This window comes from Chlamydotis macqueenii, chromosome 5 (genome assembly GCF_036417535.1).
Source record: "Chlamydotis macqueenii isolate bChlMac1 chromosome 5, bChlMac1.mat, whole genome shotgun sequence".
Lineage (NCBI taxonomy): Eukaryota > Metazoa > Chordata > Aves > Otidiformes > Otididae > Chlamydotis > Chlamydotis macqueenii.
The window spans coordinates 13689084-13710514 of record NC_141560.1 but is presented as its reverse complement, the minus strand read 5'-3'; the positions used below and the strand labels follow the sequence as shown (position 1 = coordinate 13710514).

The window sequence follows — 21431 nt, the reverse complement described above, 5'->3', positions numbered from 1 at the left end:
GAGCATACTGCAGTGCATTGGAGTAGATGTTATGCACAAACGTGAACAATGTAATTAAGAGCCCTCCATGATGTAATTTTTCTCTTTTTTGCAAGTAATTGCCTATGGTGGAAACCCAAGTGGGTGAGTCTGGTGACTTGCATGTTAATGTAACATAAAAAATCAGTAAGGGAATTAGTAATATTTGGAATGATATGTGAAACTTGATGAATCTTCTCTTAACACGTACACATTTTTCGGTAACTTTTGTGTACTCTTAGGAAAATATGGCAAGTTCTAGAAGCTACACTCATGACTTTGTTTATAAATACTGGTATCTGCCAGACTCTTCTCATGGAGAAGGAATGTGACTGTACAATAGTGTGACTAAAACCCATATTTATTACCTGTTATTTGTAGCTGACATAAGTATCAATGGTGTACAGTCCCAAAAATAACAGAAAATTTTGCTGGAGCTTTGTGAAACCAGTGTTGCTTGATTTACGTTTAAAGTAATGGACTCCACAGAGGGTAATAGAGAGATTCTCACCAACCTTTATAAGAGGAATGTTTTCTGGACTGTTTTCAGTGAAGCCCCTTAAGTTGGCAGTGGGAGAGTTGTGCTTTTTGTGGGTAGGATGAGTACGGAGTCTTCAGGCATAAAGAGTTACACTTCCATTTAGGGTGAGACAGCAAGCTAGCAATGGGTCCCTGGGGGCATTTTAGGTTTTGAAAGATTGATGAAGTGCTTTGCAGGAAAGGATTCCCTTGTGCTGTACTTGTTTTATGTTTCTTTTTGTTATTTCACTGGAGGCCAGATAACAGGCTTAATCCTGTTTCCATTTAAATGAATGATGAAAAACTTCCATTGACTGCAGGGAGAGCAGGGATTGAGCTGGATGTTACAGTAAAAATTGATTGTCATGCATTAAATATTGCTCCTGGGGTCTGTATCTGTGTTTCAATCATGAGGTTGTGGAGGGGCTCTTTGCTGCAGTTTTCAATGGCAGCAAAGTCTGAAGGCAAAGTTGCTGTATCCACCAGAATCTGGATATGGCATTACAAATAATGCCATGGTAAGGCCCTTATGTCTGTATGGTTAGGTGCATTCTCTTTGTTGTAAGTAAGGATAATTTAATTAATTTTGACTAATTAAGAAGCCCATGGAAATTGTGGGTTCCAACATTCTTCTGAAATGGAAACAACATTGGGTCCTAGACTTGCTCTGATGAAACCAGTGTTGTGCTCTTGCTTACTGTAGTACAGCAAGGCTTCTAGCAACCGGCAAGATGTGGGGAGAAGGACCTGGTGTCACAGTGGAGGAGTGTGGCTCTCCCAGGGACCATGTTTTCTAGGAGCCCGCTGGCTCGCTGGGCAGGGCGTTGCTGTGGCCCCAGGCAGCTGGTGGCCCCAGGCAGCTGATGGTCCCAGTTCTGGAGCTGGAGGTGGCACAAGACACCTGGTAGCACAGGCAAGTGGGCACCATCTAGCCACAGGACTGCACTGGAGATTATTTTTAACTGTTCCACTTCCATGTGGCAAAGCTAATCCAGTGTACTTGCCTTTTTGCTGGTGCCTTTCTCTCCTATCCTCCCCATCTGTGAATGCGAGGCAGCGTGAGCATCCCTGCGTGGGTCTGGAGGATGCAGCAGTGTCGTTGCTGCTGCCAGTCTGCAGTTCTTGCTCTTGGAGAATTAGGCAGACTGGAGCGAGCTCAAGTCCCTCAGCTGCTAGTGTCAGATATGGAGAAGCTGCCACGAGACATTAGCTTACCTTAAAAAAAGGGATGGAGAGGTATTGCCAGATAAGGACATCAGCAAAGGTGCAGCTGTTCTCCAGGTATCTCACATAACAAAGCAACAGCAACTGGTGGGTGAGCTTGATTTTATAAATTCTGAAGGATAGAAATAAAATAATGTTTAGTCTTTCTGATCTGAATATATTGCTCCAGTAACAGAATATAGCTGTTTCCATGCTCTATAATAAAAATACATTTTACTCTGAATTTTCTCACCTTGCTCTTGATGCAGATGTCTGCCAGCATCGTTCCTCCCTCTGTAAATGCTGTGAAGACTTTTCAGGCTCTCACCCACAGCCTGGAGAGGTCTGTGGGCTACCTGGAGGCTGTGCAAAGCAACTGATAAAACAAGCCAGAGTCAGTAGGCTTTTGTGTACAAGGGGGGATGCATCTGCCTTGGAAATATTTTTGAGACCCATAAATCAGAAAAGATTGAAAATTGCTGCTGTAATCTACTCAGATCCTCTTAATACTTCCAGTAACGTGCTCCCTTTCATTAGAATGATGGCAGTGGGTTTGGGTTTGCGGCAGTGGGTATAGCGCACAAGGGGTGTAATGTGGCGCGGTGGCAGTGCAGCGATACGGTTGAGCACCAGCCAGGAGCTGCTCATGTGTTTGTGTGCAAGCGAGACATTGCTGAGGCAAAACCAAAACAAAGAAGTAGATGCAAGAGGGGGGAAAAAAGGATTTATGTGCAAAGTGGATTACTGCTTGGTATTGTGTTGCTGAAAATTATTTAATACGGCTGATAAATATATATGAGTCCAAAGCGAATAGGGTGATAATGAACTTATGATTTTTGCAGGACGTAAATCCAAACAGTTTTATTTAGGCCTAAAATGCACTATTTTGTTGAAAATCCCAGTTACATTTGAAGATCTCAAATCTCCAAAATGTGGAGGATTAATTTTTTTCCTCGTATAAGGAACTCTTATTTCCGCTGGTGTAAGAGAAGTGACTGGGAAGTCAGAAGAGGAAAAGTCAGAAATCCTGTTCCATATTGATGTGTCACCTCGACGCTACTGGCCAGTGGCGTTTCTTGCACATGAAGGGTGTGTTTTAGCACTAATCTATTATATGTATATGACTCACAAACATGCAAGCAAGAGGTAAAGAACTGATGAATTTCTGTGAACCTACAGAAAAAAAAATAGTTATTAATGCTATACAAAATACTGACTATGTACTTTAACACTGGAATGCAGACATGTGGATTCCTCTTTCCCACTTTCTTTGCTAAGATGAAGGAAAAAGGAATTCCTCTGTGTTTTGCCCCGCATATTCTGGGACTTGGAAGTGCGTCAGCAGGTCTAGGTATTAGACGTCAGCTGGATTAGCGTAATTGATTTCTTCAGTTTACCTAACGTGGCTTTTGGTTCAAGGTCTGTGTGCTTCCCATTTTAAACGTGTAAGTCAGCTGCGGCTGTCACGTTTATTTTGTCAGGAAGCTGTAAAATATCGGTAACTTTTCATGCAAACATGAAAGGTTTCACTTGCCAACAGGTACATAAAATAAATGGAGCATTCATACTGCTGCATACAGTTTTCATAATGTTTATGTGATACAGGTTCTTTCTCAGGGCCTAATATTTTTATACAAAATAGATTATCAGTTCAAAACAGCAGCATGCTGGGGTTTTTTTAAGTCTACAAACACATACATGCCAGCTTTAATTTAACAGGCAGATTACATTCAAAGGATTAGCAGATCTCTTATGAAACATATGTTGTAAGTAGTTCTGATAATTTCTGTTGTTTTCTTTTCCTTTAGAAGTTTTCAGTAGTACCCAGCAAATTCACTGTTTTTTTCCCTGATTTTGTTGTTTTTGCTCTCCAGTGAACAGAGTATTTGCCAAGCCCGGGCTTCAGTGATGGTCTATGACGATACCAGTAAGAAATGGGTGCCAATCAAACCTGGACAGCAGGGATTCAGCAGAATCAACATATACCACAACACGGCCACTAACACCTTCAGGGTAGTTGGAGTTAAACTGCAAGATCAACAAGTGAGTAACTGTATCAAGCTTCCTGTGAATTAACCTTTGATCTCCATTTATACCCTGAGTCCTACACTTCGTGCGGTCTAGTAACGTTTCCTGCTCCCTGCAAGGTGCCTGTCAGTCTGTTGACTCCACTTATTCAGACTTTGTATAATTTTTTGCACACAGAATGTGCCATAATTTATTACTGCTTATTTGCAGACAGAACTTTTGGTAGATGCTAGAGATATTTTAATGTTATTTTCCCCCACCCTCCATTTTTGCTCGTGAAATGAGTCTTATTTCATTCTGCAGGTTTTGCTCTGAGCTATCCCTAACTTACTTTTTGCTCATTTTTAGTACTATATATATATATATAAAATAAATAAATTGTTCTGCACTGCCATCTCACAAAATGTGATTGTTACATGGCTGTGATAAATAATTGGTTCCTCATAATGCATTTGAAATTCCTAGGTGCACACTGTGATCTGATTTACGGCAGCCTAAGTCCGCAGAACCTCCTATGGGTATTAAAGGAGTTATATGGGATTTAGATAATCGGAATTGGCGTCAGACCCCCACATGGCCACCAGCTCCCAGCAGCCTGGCTCCTGGGTGTGCCAGGCGGTGCGTGCCATCCATAACCAAATATCATGTTTAGAGCCTAAATTAGAAAAATATACTTGGGGGGCAGCAGTGGTGCTATCTCATCATGCCATTTGCATTCTAGAGCAGACATTTCCCTGTGCTGGCGTGAGGCGAATGTGGCGGTGGCAGCCCAGCCTGCCTGGGCTGCCCACCTCCCGCACTCACTCGAGCTGTCAGCCCTGCAGAAGGAAGTGGGTGACTGATTTTCTGTTGGTTCAGAGAGTGGTGTTGCCTCCTGGGAAGGTGTGATGAGCACCCTTGCCAGCACCAGATGGGCAGGAGCAGGGCAAGGCAAGCTGAGTCAAGTCAAGCCAAGCCAAGCTGGAGAGGGGGATCTGGGGCACCACCACTTCTCAGCTGCCACAAGTGTTAGATGGACTGATCTGCTCATGGAAATGCAGATGATGTCCCCCAACTGTCAGCTGTAATGATAATTGGGCAAATAGGAAAAGCTAGCCGGGTTGCTGACTAGAAGGGTTAATGATGTTGCTACACATCTGTGAGGTACAGTCATCATTTTGAAAAAAAGGAAAAGCAGAATAGAAATAGGTGGGAGTTTCAGCACATTGCTTTTTGGGTCCTTGCAGTGCACGTTTGAAACGTCTGCCGTATCTTTTTGTCACTGCTTTTATCCTTCTCAGTAGAGCAAAGGCAATATATTAATGTAGTTGCATTTCAAAAAGAGAAAATATTTTTGAAAATAAATGAAATACGGTGGCTTCTTACTCACTTGTGAAAGCGAGTCCTGCTCTGTAGCAGGCCATGCTAGCTCTTTGTTTTGCATAGCCAACGTGTGAATGTAAATGATTTTCACGTGGCTGCAATCTAAGATGCATCTGAGTAGCTGGTGTAAAACAAGCAAAGGTCATAAAGTCAACATATATATATGTAAGGGAGACTATGGACCAGAGGTCTGTCTTAATCAGAGTATACAGTTTAAAGAGTAGGATATATTAAAAAGTCAAGTCTTGATCTGTACTTTAAACATGTTCTACATTAACTGTACCATTCTATTTGCTTGCAAATGTTCCTACTTATGAAGAGGCTGCGTACCATCTAAAATACATCTCAGTTCAGAAGGAAACAGATAGAAGAATATATTTTTCTAGAGTTTAAAGACTAAAAGTCCTCCCTCTAACAAAAAAGTACAGGTTACCTTAGTCACTTAAAACTGTTTAAAAGAAAGTATTCACCTTAAATATGATTACAAAAATCCAGTATTATGAATAAATAATAAAAAATTCAAGACACCATAGCATGGTAGTATTAAAAGGAACATTCTGAAAGTCTCAAGATTCAGAATTTAATATATTTTATATGAGTCTCACATGGAGTCATAAGCTTGCTAAGTATTTGCACTTAATGAGAATAGAAATGAATATCAGTTAAAATAATTCTCTGTACAAGCCATTTCATGCTTGCTCTCAGGTTATCCTAAATCACACTGAAAGTGAGGTTTTAGTAAAAGCTGTTGCTTTGGCAGGAAAGCCATATTTTTCAGAAAGGACAAATCTTCAGCTAATATGTGATTTGGCATATACTGAAGCTAATGCAGCTACACAGATTTCCAGTAGCTGAGAAACTAGTTTAAAATATGTAACACAACAACACGGCAGAGGAACAATTTTATATTTTGTTAAATACTGTTTGGCAAGGCACAGAGCAGAGTAGTCTTCATGACTTCACCCTTGCCTGCCTTTAATGTTTCCCTTTTAATTTTCGTTGGTTTGTATTACATCTCTAGTAATCGCTGTCTTTAATTTTCATCCTCTTTGTTTTAAACATATCTTCTTGCATGTCGTCTTCTTCCTTTTGTTGTCTTTGTCTAGCTGCATTTCTGTTTTCTAGTGCTTTTTTTGGTGCATGTGTTAGCGTTCGTGATGCTGTATTCTCATTCTCCTGCCTTATCTATGTTTATCTTCTTCTCTAGCTGACTGTCTAAAAAGTTCACTGCCAAGAGATATGGTTTTTAGAGTGGCAGAACTTGAGTGTCATTCTCATTACTGGGAAGTGGTCAACTGACCTCCTGTCCTCTGTGTGTGTCTGGGTGACATGCTTATTGCCTGCTTGCGTGCAGCAGCAGCGCCGAGTTACAGACCAGCAGCGCGTGAATTCCCCTTCCTGCGCTGCACAGGCGTGCAGATTTGCATAGACTCATGCTGGCATGAGCAGTAATCTTCAGAAAACCAGAAGTAGACTTTTGAAGTTTGCAATAGCCACAGAGGCCAGAACTGGTTTGAAGCTAAGGCCAGATCAGTATTACAATCACTTGACGTCACAAGCTTTGATGTTTCCTTGCAGCCTTCATTTTCTTATAGCCCAAGAGTTGCAAGCAAACGTTTCACCCCTGTGTCGCAACTTGTGAGCTGTTGTAACCTAGGCTGTTGTAAAGGTTAAAAGTTCTCAAAACTAAAAACGCGCAAGCAGTCCATCTTCATGGCTCAGCTGACAAGCAGTAGCTCCCCAGTTCAGAGCCCTGGTCAACTGAGACTTTAAGATGATGATTTTGCATCAAGTGATTTCAGCTCAGCGTGATCTCATCACCAAAAGGCCTGTGCAGAGCAAATAAGCAGGGAGGAGGGTGCAAGTCAAAAGTGAATCATATCTCCTGAGGGTTCGGTGTATTGATGTGGCTGAGAAGCAAATGTAAAAACAGGGCCTTGGGGAAGCTGGGACATTTTACATTTGAGCCTAAGCCAAAACTGAATCAGGGACAGCGTTCTTTGGATATAAACTAAACCACATTTTTTGAAAAATAAAGAACCAATTAATCACCGCTGTAACTCATAAGAAGTTGTTCAGGTTTGGGCCTGCTTACAGAAATAAAGGATTTGGCCTCAACTTCAGCAGTTTTTAGCTGCTACGCCGTATCCTTCCTGTTTTAGCAATCATATGACTGTTCCCCATGAGAGGAGTCTGAGCACTGGGAGTGTGGCAGATCCCAAGGTGATGACAAACTTCTGACCCACTTCATACTCTGGAGAAACAAGCACATGTCTTGTTCTGGTTCAGTAAGCAAGAGTTTGGGTGGTGTGACTTGTGTGGGAGCTCTTCCCATGACCTTGGTTGTGGCTGCACCTCAGATGTGGTCCTGAGGCGCCCTCGATTCCTCTAGCCCCATTCCTGTGAGTCCTGTCAAACACCACCATCATCACTGCTGACAATTTATAACTCAGCAGCCCACAGACTGCAGTCAAAGGGAACAGCTTCTTGTTTTTGAGCTTTTTCACAGATCCCAACATTCCCTACCTGCCCCAGAGAGCCTACCCTTGAGATGAAAGGGTGAAGAAAAGTACCAGGCAGAAGTGAAGCAAATCTTTTTTTCAACATTGCAGTGATGGGAACATTGAAAGGTCTCAGCGTATTAATACTCTGCACCATTGGTCTGTGAAACTCCTTGCCATAGGAGATCATTGAGATCCAGAATTTAACAGGATTCAAAACAACACAAACATCTGTATCAGTAACAAGACTACTTCGTTTCAGGACAGAAAATATTAAAAGAGGTTGGAAAGAAAGAAAGTAGGCACATAAACTGTTTTGTTTCAGCTTTTAAGACAAACTCTAAGTGAAGTGCTACAGGAAGAATTGTTTGTTACGAACAAATCCACTTCTTTCTGCAAGATTTCCAGTAAGTTTCTCCAATTCACCTACTACAGACTGCAACTGAAGATGAAAAGATGAACCATTGGTGTTCTCAGTGTGACAGATACTATCTTACTGACATATGAAGCTTTACAGTAAAGATCTCTTAGAAGCACTTGTAAAAAACCCCTGTGCTCCAAATAGGGGACCCTTCTTTATTTTAATTACTGCTCTGAAGCACTTAATTATCATCATATGCCTTGCAGAGTCTCAACACCATCTGTACAGGATACCTTTGTGCATTCATTCTTAACAACAGCAGGAAAATCTCTCCTGTTTTTTCTCTTTTCTAGAAACACTAGCCAAAGGAGATAAAATGAAACTCGGGCTATTTTATGTTTCATTTCCCAGTTTCACACTCTCTGGTTTGAGTTTGAAGATGAGGTGTTATATTTGTTCATCTAAGCATCCTGATGATTAATAAAGGTCAACATTGAAGTTCTGTCTTTGTTCAACTGAAGGGATCAAACCCTCAGAATAAAGCAGATTCTCTGAGTTCCTTGAGTAGATGTTCTGGGAAAGCAAATTTTTAACTTGTGTTAAATGACTTTTGGCATAGGTTTCTACAACTTCTCTCTTTCATTATACAACAGCATTACACCCTCTGGTGCTCTTTGGACTTTTAATAAGTGAGAAATACTGAGTTTGCAAAGCCTGGAAGAAACTGCAGTCTTTCTAAACGTTTCCTTGACGATACTGGCTTCTGACCCATTTCATACTTTGGAGAAACAAGCATATGTCTTGTTCTGGTTTGATAAGCAAGAGTATGGGTGGTAAGACTTGTGTGGGAGCTCTTCCCATAACCTTGGTTGTGGTTGCACCTCAGATGTGCTCCTGAGGCCCCCTCAATCCCTCTAGCCCCATTCCTGTGAGTCTGCTTGATGCTCTAAAGATCCCTTGAATGTGAGCAATATTGATACATTGGCTCTCCCACAGTACAGTGGCAGAATGGGAGTGGTGTCACCATTCTGTAAGAGAAAAGGGATTTTTCTAAGCTGTCAGCTATAGGAGGAAGTTTATGGCTTCATTGTGACTGGAGCAACATGGTTTCCTTGTCGTTCTGGTTGGTGTGGGTGGCTTCCTGCACAGCATGCTGGTGATGTGGTTCCCATTTTCAGGGAACCAACTCCTGGGAGCCTGAGTGCCAAATATAGTTTGCACTGCATCTCCCTTTGGATCACAAGTCAGGAACCTCTCTATGAAATGCGGCAAAAAAAACCCCCAATGTAGATCTAATTGCTGCCCAGTGCATCTACATGGAAACTTAACAATGATATTGATTGGAGAGCAACACTTGGACCAGATACCTGATATTCAATAACCATCAGGATAATTTATGCCTAAATCTAGATCAAGTATTCAAAGACTGTTTGCTATGTTGTTGCTTAATGCTGGCTCAGGTAAATAATATGCATTACAGAAATAAAGTATATCTGGATTATCTATTGGTGTAGTCACTTCTTAGCTGGTTTCTATAATGTTTTACATATTAATATAGTATAGTTATCAGACATCTGTTAACTAGCTAGATCAGTGAGACAATGTCATCCCTCAGAAGTAGGAATGTATGAAAAACAATTTGCCCCTTATGCATTAGGTGCTCTTCTAATATTTTTCTGCCAGTTGAAATCGGCAATCCACTGAGAAGTCAAAACTCCGAGTTAGGAGTCATTCATCTTTGAAATTATTTTTAAAACTCTTGTGATTATAATGGAGAAGAATTGCCAATCATTTAGCAAAAATATTGTTAATCTAATTAAATATGTTGGAATTTTTTAGATGCAGTAGTAGTACTAACAGAAAACTTTCCAAAGTACTAGTCAATCAGACTGCAAAAAAAGATGTATTGGAAGGTTTTCTGCTGTATGGGATCCATCTGTATCAATAAATACTGTGTACACCATTTATTATTTCCTGGCTCTCTGTTCCCTTATCTTCTGTTGTTGCTCCCATCTTACCAAGTCCAGGATGCTGCTTTTGCCCTAAGAGTGAGCTCCTGGACAGCATGCACAAAGGTCCCTCATCCTCCTGTATACCAGTGTCCAGCCCACCTAATTTACAGAGGATCCATACAAGCTAGTTTGATGGAGGCTTTCCATTGACTGGCTTTCAATGAGGACCAGAAATTGTGGGATTGTTCAGTCTCTTGATAAAAGACCATCCAAAAGAACTCAATTTGCAGGCACAATCTCAAATATTAAAAACCAGATTTGCTATATAGGAATAATAAACTTCAGACTTTACCTGCACATGATTTTAAGTTTCTCTGTCCCTTGTTCCCTTCTGCCCCCAGCCTCTGTGGGCTGATGAATCGAGAGGCTCCATTTCCTGCTCCTTCTCTGTTTTCAACTGCACTGTACCTGTTTATGACAATAATTACGATCCTTTCTGTTGGCATTTTGTTTCTTAAATTTGCATCACACCAGGGTGCCATTGTCAGCCCACAGAAGGGTATCTCAGGGTGCTGTGTCTGCTGTGGGTCCTTCTGACTTACCAGTGGTGCTGTGGATGCTCCTGCCTTTCCACCTTGAGCTACTGCGGCTTATGCTTTTACCATGGGAGGTTTCTGGTCAGATCCCAGGTGTACTGTGTAGCTGGGCGTCCCATGGGCCCTGCACAAGGATAGACAGGGCATTGTACTTAGCAGATCAGATCAAAACATACAGAAACACCCTTCTGCTGCGGTCACCGCTTACTGGGAAATTATAGCATATACAGCAAGGGAGGAGGTGGAAGAGGAAATATTTTGTTGTCTGGTTTTGTCATTGCCTATCTGATTCTAGAGAAACGCTCTCTCAGCATAGGGAGCTGATGGTGATTGGGCGCGTGGGAGGAGAAAAGCAGAGCTGGTGAAGGAGTCAAACATTTATCTGCTCTAGGGCAGGGTTAGTGCCAGGAGCTCTGCCTGGCTCTTTTTCTGACGATTGTGCGTGATCATCCCTGAAAGATGGCAACAGCTGCTGGCCCTGACTCCTGACATCTGTCTGCAGTATCTGCACAGCTGTAATCCTGCAGAAGTGCTGTAAAAAACACGAGCAGGTAATAGATTTTGCAAAACTAGCTTGCCAGTCCCCGAGGCCGAATTGAACTGTTGTAAATCTCACCCCCAGATGTGGGTCTGCTGTCATTGAAACACATACTGCCTGACCGTACAGCCATGTAGGAGCTGCCACATGAATTGCCTCTACCAATTTAATTAACCTTTACCAAAGGGTTGGGGTTTTTTTCCTCTGAAAAAGAACCATTTTTAATCTTCACCCCTCTCCTTCAAATCACAGGTAGTGATTAATTACTCAATTGTGAAAGGATTGAAGTACAATCAAGCAACACCTACCTTTCATCAATGGCGCGATGCACGGCAGGTCTATGGCTTGAATTTTGCAAGCAAAGAAGAGGCTACCACGTTCTCCAATGCAATGCTGTTTGCTCTGAATATAATGAACTCACAAGATGGAGGTAAATTAGCATCTACTATGCTCTTTATTAATCTGTGGCATTTTACAATGCTTGTTATCAATCACCTAGAGCAAGGGTGTTGGATAATATGCTGTTATAAAACACGTTCTAATAAAAAAAGTTGGTCTCGGGTAGATAGCCTTTAGATCAGCATTTGCTGTGGTGTGAATTGTATGTGTTTTCAGGTTTTATTCACCTTTCTTCTAATTTTTCATGCTGCCTTAACTCACGATTGGAAATCAATGGCTATTTGGGGATGCCTCAGCAGGTGGGTAGCCCCACTGATTTATGTGGATCTGCGTATGGGTTGTGTTACAAGTAAGATGGCAGAATATCACTTTAAATAAACAGAAATTTAGCAACATTTTATGAGGTAGAACTCGGAGCTGGTGTTTCCCATGTGCTGGGTGTCAGCTACAGCCATTGGCTTTTGTGGGCCGGATTTCAACAAGAGGAGTGTGTGGCGTCTGTTATTTTGTAAGGTAAAACGCGAAGGTCTGTACTCTGGGCATTGACCGACATTGTTCCAAAGTACTATATTGACTGCAGTTGAAGTTTGTGGTGGAGTTTAATACTCCATGAAATTGTCATTGCCCTAGCTTGACGAGGGCCCAAAATAAAGCCCTGGTTTCTCAATGGAAACCAGTTTCTGGTCCGTGGTATCTGGGTGAAGTACTGCCCTCAGTTACACGCCTATGACCTCTCTGGAGCTCCTGGGCTGGGAACAGAAAGCAATCCTTGTGTAGTGTCTTTTTTCCTGCAAAATACACAGCACAGCCCTGTTTTCCTTTTGAAAACACAGTGAGTCAAGGTTTACATCACTTGCTAACGTCCAGGTTTCACTGCAGTGTTCACTGGCCATGGACAGCAGCTCTCTAGAGAGGTTGTCTCCTGGCAACCTTCAGTACACAAATATGTCTTACTAAAAGGTACATTTGTAATATAAAAGTTCCTATTTTTTCTTTTGCTATGTTCATTCATCCTATTGAGCTGACAAATGCAGAAGTCATGAAAAATCAAGAAGTGTCTTAAATTCTGAGCTACATTTAGGAGTACTGAGGAATGAATTCTGCCTTGTCCAGCTTGAACTTTTTCAGCTCTAGTTATGCCACAGCAGGAGACTTCAAGAGGAAATCTGGCCAACACTCACCAGTCCAAAACTCATGCAGGTCTGAAGAGTACAGAGCTCTTTGGCTGCTCGAATGTGCTTGACCCTTTTAGAGAACCAGATGAGACTCCAGAAATTGGCTGCTTTGACTGTGGTCCTGATGTAGTGATTGGTTTCATGTCTATAATGAGTCTGCCATTCTTCTGAAAGTCCTTAAGTTTGGAGGTTGTTTTTTTTTATCTGTCTCTTCCTGCAAGGGGAGTGGAGTTTTTGCAGCATTTTGAGGTTGTTCCAGGGAGGTGCCTTGTGGAGACAGGAGTCTCAAGATGATACTTTATTGCTTTTAGGCTAAAAGGAAAGAAACTCTCTTAAAGGGGATATTTTATGTTTGCTATTCCTAGCGAAGAACAAGAGGTATTTTAAAGAACATATTTTTGAGTACTTGAAAAGCCTCTTAGATTTCTGATAAGTTTATGAATATACGGCAAATAATAATTTGATTTTTTTTAGTCTTTAATTCATTTACTTAGTGCACTAAAGTGTGTTAAATGCTTTACAGACTTAAGATCCAGTCCATGCTGAAGAGCTTGCATTAAAAATTTGTAGTTGTCACATAGACAGACATGAATTGGGTCACAGATGAAAAAAATTCCTGGTTTTATTTCTAGTAAAAAAAAAGGGGGGGGTCTAATAAACATTCAGTCTTCAACAACTCCTTTTCTCTTATACATGAAGTGTTAAAAGTTTCAAAGATTGCCAGTTGTCCCACTCTTTACAGCTAAGATTGTCAAAAACTGAAATTTGATTTAAAGGGCATTTTAGCATTTCTGGTGTTTTAAAAAAACTCTGATTCTGTGAAACAAATTCACTAAATATTATTTTTTAATGAAAACATTTTTTAAATTACAAAATGTATTTCTATAAATACTTATTTAAAAATAATATTAGCTACAAACTGGTAATAGATTGTATTGAGGACTTTGATATCATCATAATTTTCCCAGTTATTGCAATGATCTGAGCCTGCGAGGTGACAGTGAAAGTACATAATGGATATAAAGTGTAGAATGTTTTTTCAGATCTGCTCTTCTAGGCTCGTGTAGTGCATAAGCTTTTGTGGGCATGAATTAATGCAGATAGGAATTCACACAAACACACATATCCATATATCTTTTCAGGCACAGGGGCTGCCTGCATGCTCCATCCATTCTGCTGCCTGCATGCTACATTAGGGTTTGATTTTTCACATGGGAAAATCATTAGGAAAAAAATTTATTATATCTATACATCCATGTATTAAAGTTGCTCATGTGCTTATGGAGATGGATGGCAACTTTAAGGAGTGCATTTGTACGCACAGAACTGCTCACACACTAATAAAATCCTCAACCAAAACCAGAGAGTTAAACAGAGTTTAACTGTTTAACTCCTAACTGAATGGACTTTCCCATTCCTCTGGCACATTCCTCCTTAGTACAGAATTCTTTATCTATCTCCTGGCTCCACAGTTTGGGATATGCTACATGCGCTACTTGGGATGTGCCGTTTCTAATACTTACTTGTTTCGTATATTCCCTGCTGAGACGTTACTGTGTTTAGGTACTGCCAGTCTTCCCGTAGTCGATACAGATTCTGGCTTCCATGACTGCTTCTCCCGTCATTCTACCACCCACTTGCGTAGACTAAAATTAATCATGGTAGACTACAGCAGAAAATCTGAGACTGCATCCCATCTTCAGCAGATGTGGAGTCAGGGTACTGTAACATTTGGGAAAATAGCTAGTCTCATTCACAAAGCAATGGTGTGGGTTTTTTGAATGGCACATTAGGCTGAATTAGTTTAAAAAATGACAGCAGTCTGTGTTTTGGGAAGTTGGAAATAATGTTTAGGCACTACTGACTTTCAAATGAATGAGTCACTTCAAATGAATATAGAGTTAGGAATTAGCGTTGAGAATTACTGTGCTGTCCCACTTTGTGAGAGAGACTACAAGACCTGAGATCGTTCACCACAGAGGTGCTGATCGCTCTGCGCTGATTACATGAAGCACTAGCGAAAACCAAATGCTTCATTAAATGTCTACGGTTAAATGGGCTGAATCAGATCCTAAATTCAGCTGCCGACTCACAAGCCTGTGTTAACCAGGGTTGCGTGTCAAGATCGTCCCTAGGGAGGGATTCCTCTCAGGAGTCTGTCATCCCACAGTTTGGGAAAGTTGAGAGAAAAGCCATAGTCTGAACTTGCTGTCTAGACGTATTGTTGCAGAGGATGAACTCGTACTCTTACCCACGGGGAGGGCTGGCTGTCTTCCACATGGCCAAATTCTCCGTGCTGCGATGGGACCCTGTACCGGTGTGTGTCCCCAGGGTGGAGTAAAGCTCACCGTGCAATGCAGGAGCTGAACACGTACTCAGCTCAGTCTTGTGCTTTGTAAAGATGCTAATGATCACGTTGGGAGTAATCTAAAATGAGGTAAAATAAGACTAGAAATAAAATAATTATACAAATGTGTACCATCCTTCCTTTAGAGGTTGACAGTTGTCTCACTGAATCACAATTGTTTACCTGCCAGCTTGTTTGTATGCCTAATTACTTTGATTTCCTTATACGTCTCTTTAATCTGTTCTCCTTTACAATAAAAAATGAAGAGTTGGTCCTGAGCCAGCCTGCGAAATGAGAGCAAATGATAACATTGACTTGCTCATTACCAGACTCTTGCTTACAGTTCTTTAGTGGTGTCATTTAGTAAGACCATTAGTATGACAAATGACTTCCCATTAAATTGTTTTTCTTTCATGGGTGTCCACTTTGTGAAGCCAGACCTTTCACTGGCATAAGTTCCCTGATGCAAGGCGTGTCACCAGCTTAGCTTGTCGCCCGCTGCCAGGTGTTGCTGGGGACAGAGCATCACCCCTTCTTGCCCAGGGACACTGCAGGAAGAGCATTTTGCAGGGATCCTGCCTGCAGGCTGTTTGGTGTCTTGTAAGCCAACAAAGTTCATGTTCTTCAGGGCTTACATCCTTACACCCTCTTAGATTTAACAAATGCAATGACCAGTGGCAGCACGACACAGTTGTTGGAGCAGGACATAAGGTGAGGATATCAGCTAGACTGGGCAAGTTCTTCCTTGACATAATTTTGTAGGAAAGCCAGTCATGCCCATGATGAAGGCAACTCTTTCTGCAGGGCTTAACAGAGCCTGCACACTCAGCGCTTCTGCCAGTGAGTGGGTACACTTCCCTGAGAGAGGGAATGAGGTTATTTTCTCTCCTTTCTTGCTCCCCAAATCGCTAGGGACAGGCAAAGGAATGGTTTTATTTCTTTCCTTCCTTCTTTGCTCGCTCCAGACGCTGTCCTTGCTTCCCTGCTGATCCCCGGAAGGACCTGCATGTTTCCGTGCTGCAGAAGGAGGCAGTGGCTTGGCTTTGTGGCCTGGCGTGACCAGCTCTGAGGGCATCTTGGGCTTCCATGGTTTAAAGACTTGGAGAGACTGATCTATGCAGCCTACTGGTAAATGCTGCCTATGACATCGTGAATATAACATATTATGGACCTCTGCTTTTCTTTTCATGTCTTTGCCCTGGAGACTTGGATTGTTATTGTTGACTTACAATGCCAGAAAATTGTATCTCTAATGTAAACACCACGTGTTGGAAAGCCTTATGCAGAGAGCTACGTTGCAGAGTTAGTCATGGTTAAAGGAGGTCAGCTGCCTTGTCTGGCTAAGAAGGGAGAAATTGGAGGAAAGCATGAAATAGTAGGGGAGAGGTTTGACGAAAATGAATAGTGGTTTTTTTGGGTTTTTTTTTGCTTGTAAGAAAGCTATTTTCCTGTTCTGAGTATAAGTAACTCACACACCATACAGATGTGTGAGTCACAGAGGGTGCAGAGTTCAGCCCTGTGCTTTATGACATGGAACTTCACAGACCCAGCTTCAACTCTACAGGGAGGATGTTCTGGCAGTCAGGACTGATCAGCAGATCTGCTGGCTTTTCTTTACCACCATCATGGATTATCTGACATGCATTTCTCTAGCCCCCTTTCCCATAAGTTGGATTTGATGAAGTTCTTCTCCGTGTGAGATCTTTTTCCATTCCTTCAGTCATTCTGCTCTTAGCTTCATCCAGAAGTGACTGCATTTCCATATTGCTGGGAGGATGTTCCTTGGAAAGCACTTTGAGGCCTCCAAAATAAGGAGAGAAATAGAAGAATAAAGCATTGATTCATCAAACTGGCAGTATATAGCATACGTTCTCTCCCCTAGTATTTGCAAGATTTCTGTCAGTGCAGGATGTGTGTGAAACTGTGGTGCACTGGATTTCAGATGAAAGTCTACACAATTTTTTTTTTTAACAGAATTTTGTAATGTTATATTCAGTTCATTTTTTTCATTAGAATTTTTCCAACTGGTCCCACATCTCTTGATATTTCAGTGGCACTAAAGTGTAACTGCTGGGAAAGTCAGTCAGCTGCTCTCATCTTCTACAACACAATGACTGTTTTATTTGATAATATTGTCCCAGGACTTCCCAGCACCACAGAGGAAGACAAAGACTGCATCTTCATTACAGTACTGCATAGTACATAAAATAACTCATCAATAATGGAAGGGACCCACCACAGAACACAATGCCCACTTGCAGCCAGCTGGTTCCAAAACTGTGCTGGTATAAGGAGATCTGTGCGCCACGCGAGGTGCTCCGCGTACTGCGCTGCAGACCTGTTTCCCACGCTCTCAGGTGTGCTGGTGCAGACTATAAATCATGAAGATGGTATATTCTGTGCACAATTTACTTCTAAGTGTGCTAATAACATTTAAAGACTCGTGTAACCTCGTATTGTGCAGGGCCATAAGCATGCCATTCTGCTGCAAGTCTTTTAACCAAATTGTCACGGAAGTTGTTTCTATTTATAATGTAGGCATAGAGAACTTGTACATAATAAACTTTTAAACTTAATGGTGTAAATATGATCCATGTGGTCAGACACCTAGTACTAGTCAAAATAGCAAGCCACAGGCAGTGGTTAACTTGGTGCATGCTAAAAATACAAAAAGCTTTTGCTTCTTTAAAAAAAAAGCTTTCCCAGGGGAATAAACCTTTCCCCAGTGACATCTTTCAAAAGCACCAGAGAAGGGTTTAGAGAAATAAATTTCACAGTTTTTCCAGCCTCATGCCTACTCCAGTTTAAATATAAACTTTAGTCACTCAGAAATGCTCTGCAGATAGGGCGGTTTCTGATCTAACTTGCCTTGCTTTGTAAGTCAATGAAGAGGGAGGGAAAATTCAAGTTAGATGATGAGCTTTTTCCTTTCATCTGCTGCATTGCTTTATCACTGGAACTGTTCCAGAAAAATCCACATGACTTATAAATAATCATTTACTATATGCTTATTATGGGAATAAATTCCTTCCTTTGCGAACTGGACAGAGATGAGCTGTTACACAGCAAACAAAGTGTGAAGTTTCTTGAGCAACCAGTGCCCCACCGCGTGTCCAGTGGTTCCCAACTCTTTGAAGGCAGGAGTCCCTCGCTACGACAGCTGAAAAACATCAGCTCAGCCTATAGTAGCACTCATTGTGTCTTGCTCTCAAGGCTCTTCCTTACTGTGCTGGTGGGAATAACAGTCTTCATACAAGCCTGACATCCATGTTTCCAAAATAACAAACACTTCTCCTGGAATTATGGGTGCTTTCCTTACAAGCTTCCCCTGCCTGCAAAACTGCTCAAGTACCCTCTTCTCAGGTTAACCTGGGTTTCCTGGGATGGATATATGGCATTTCTAAGAGCCTGAATACACACATTAAGAGAAACATGTTTAAAACCAGAGCTGGAAGAAGTTGGCCCAGCCAAGAGCAGCAGTGAGTAAAACTGATTAATCTTCCATATTAGCTTGGCTCCAGCTGAGTGGAGTACAGGGGCTGAATTGCTTCACTCATGAATAGATAAACTGGGATTACAGACTCCTTTCAGTGTTTAGACCTGTAAATATCATTGCTATTATTCATCTGTCGGGAAGTATCAAACCATTATTTAATTATTCTGCTCTATAGAAGCAGGCATCATTTTTTTTTATTCAGTTTTTCAATCCCTCAGATGGTAGGGATCCACGGCAGAAAGTTTTCCAGGGCAACGAAGTGCTCTCCCAGTGTTATGCTAATAAAAACCCATGGCACGTTGCTTGTGCGAGTCTTAGCCACTTTTCTGCAGGACTCTATTATACCCTTGCTTAGAGCGGCGGCAGCGCCGGAGCTGCTGTTGCACGTCTGGAACAACAAAAGATGCCTCTGTTCTTTGAAGAGCATAACAAATCTAACGGCTCTTGAGTCTCTCGCTGATGTTTTTTGCTGTGCCGAGTTCTCCAGCACTACATGAAAACCACTTCAGGAAGGAAACTGTGGGGGGAGAAAATTGTTGAGAGATTTGAGAGACTCACACACGTTGAGAGTGGAGACTTCTGCTAGCAAGATTCCCTAGCACCATTGCCCTCAAACCCTTGTTTTTCTGAACCTGGTGCAAACTGGCAAAGTTCCCAGAGCTCAGTGGTACCTGATAAATATGTGGCTTTTTCACTAGACTGCAATAAGTGGCAGAAGTAGATATTAGGTTAGAAAAAATGTAATTATCAGAATTTAAGATGTCCAGTAATTTATGTGTCCCTGGTCCTTGCAGGGGGGTTGGACTAGATGACCTTTAAAGGTCCCTTCCAACCCAAACCATTCTATGATTCTATGTGTAGGCCAGATTTTGGGCATTATTCATTTGCAGACCATTTGTAGGGTGTTTCCTTGCTGAATATACCCCTTCATCTGGCAAGGGCTCCTTTTTGGGGCGTTACTCTGGGCTACATGTACACCATGTGCTGTGTCAGCTAACGGCTCTGAGTGGAGCTCAGCCTCGAGCCACAGAGGTGCGAAAGCTGCCTTGCCCCCAGAGATGCCATGACTCAGAAGCAGCCGCGTGTCATTTTCCCTGGGGTCGTGGCAGAGAAGGAGTACCTGCCACCAGCCACCCCAGCAGCGCCATATTTTGGCATGTCAGGTCTCAGTGCATTTTGCTTTGCTCAACAGTAATAGACTATGGGACATTTATTTATTCATTGAGCATCTGATTTCTTTCAGTGAAAGAGAAATTGCTCCTTGGAAGAGGTTAGATTTTTTTAGAAAACTTCTTTCAGTTTTGTGTTCATTTTCTGACATTCTTAAAGTCCTTCAATATTTGTTGTCCTGGGATAGTCTCTAAAATAACATTACTTCATTTCTGTCAGAACAAGAACTGCTTTTTTAAGGCAGTTTGTCTTCCTTTTCAGACCCTGCATGAGTTAGAAGTGCTGTAATTCTGCGCAGCACGATGCTCTGCATACCTCTGCCCATACACTGACATCCCACTCCACTCTGCAGACTGATTCACGCTATTTTTAAAGCCAAATATTGGTATAGTTCATAATATGGAATGTCATAGTATAGACTGAAAAGAACATCCTGTGGAATTTTTCTCACTAGAGGAGAAGAGGAGAAAGAATACTGGAAATAAATAATTTTAAATACTGTAAAGGATGCCCTCATTCTTAAAAGAAAAATGGCCAGGCAGTGTGCTGTGATGGTTGTTACACAGATCCAGATTTGCAAAGAGTGATAACTACCCATTGGCATTCCTAACCTGAGTAACTAAACCCAGACTGATTTTTAAGATGGTGCTGTGCTCCTTCAAATACTGTCTGTTTTTGGAAAAGTAAACTAGAAACTTCCAAGAGATTGTGTGGAAAGTGACATCTCCAGCTTTCTACAATATTAATAAGTATGAAACTATGCCTAACACAGGAATATGTATTGTATTAATTTTGAATCATCTTGCAGAAATGATGCCTTCTGATAATGATGATGTTGTCTAATTCTGGTATTTTTCCCCCTAGCCCAATTATGTATTTTATACTATCCGTGAGTACCCTGTGCTAATTGTTGGGTACTAGCTAATTTATGTCAGTGGTTAACTTGAGAGAAGATACACAAATGTGTAGAGATTAAGATATGTTTGGGTTTGTTAGTTGCTGAGCTGTCAAGAAGGTTGATCCTTTTCTTTTTATTTGGTAGACTTTTGAGGTTCCCAGCTAAGACCCAGTTCTTACAGTAGTTTGTCTCTACACAGTAGCTCTTACACTCCTCTAGCTGTGGTCCCGCACCAAAACAGTAAAAATTTTGTGGCCACAATCCTGTTAATTAGAGTAGAAATGTAGGCATCTATAGCACAGGGTATTGTATCTGAGCTGGGCTGTCTCTGTGCTCAAGGAACAGTAACAGATGCTCCTGGGACATTTGGTTACATATTTTAGGTGTCTGTACCAGGCACCCCTAGGCAAAATTCAGCCTGTTTTTTCTCTCTTTTTCTTCACTGATTGTAAAGAGTTGCTGCTAAGAATCCTTCTTTGGCTTATGACAGTTTTGCTATTATCATCTCCCAAACTTTCTAATTAATAGATTAATGATATCTAATTATGCTATAATTAATTAGTAACTACAATAATAATTAAACCTCTAGTTTAATAGTAATAAATTGGGAACATGGAAACTAATGTACATAAGCCATATTTTTAGTGATGCTCCATGGATTTCCCTGGGACAGTTAGTGAGAACTCGCAAGAATATATGTGCATTGTGTGCATCCATGTGTGTGTATTCACATCAGCAATGCACATCAGATTATCACTTCTCTGGCTGCCTGAGCTCTCCAAACAGACAATCTTTGTACAGGGAAATTTTTAGATTTTTATACCAGAAGTGAATCTGGGAAGAAATTCACATGTATATAGATAGAAGT

The 21431-nt window shown here is 41.4% G+C and overlaps 1 protein-coding gene across 5 annotated transcripts in view; it reads left to right on the top strand.

The window, feature by feature from the left end:
- Positions 1-21431, top strand: part of EVL (Enah/Vasp-like) — a 132950-nt gene that overhangs the window by 53008 nt on the left and 58511 nt on the right. For all 5 annotated transcript variants that reach the window (XM_086749823.1, XM_086749825.1, XM_086749827.1 and 2 more), the window contains exons 2-3: positions 3615-3783; positions 11331-11508. In XM_086749823.1, the coding sequence (XP_086605949.1) occupies positions 3649-3783; positions 11331-11508 (313 nt within the window). In that variant the 5' untranslated portion in view covers positions 3615-3648. The remainder of the gene's footprint in view (positions 1-3614; positions 3784-11330; positions 11509-21431) is intronic.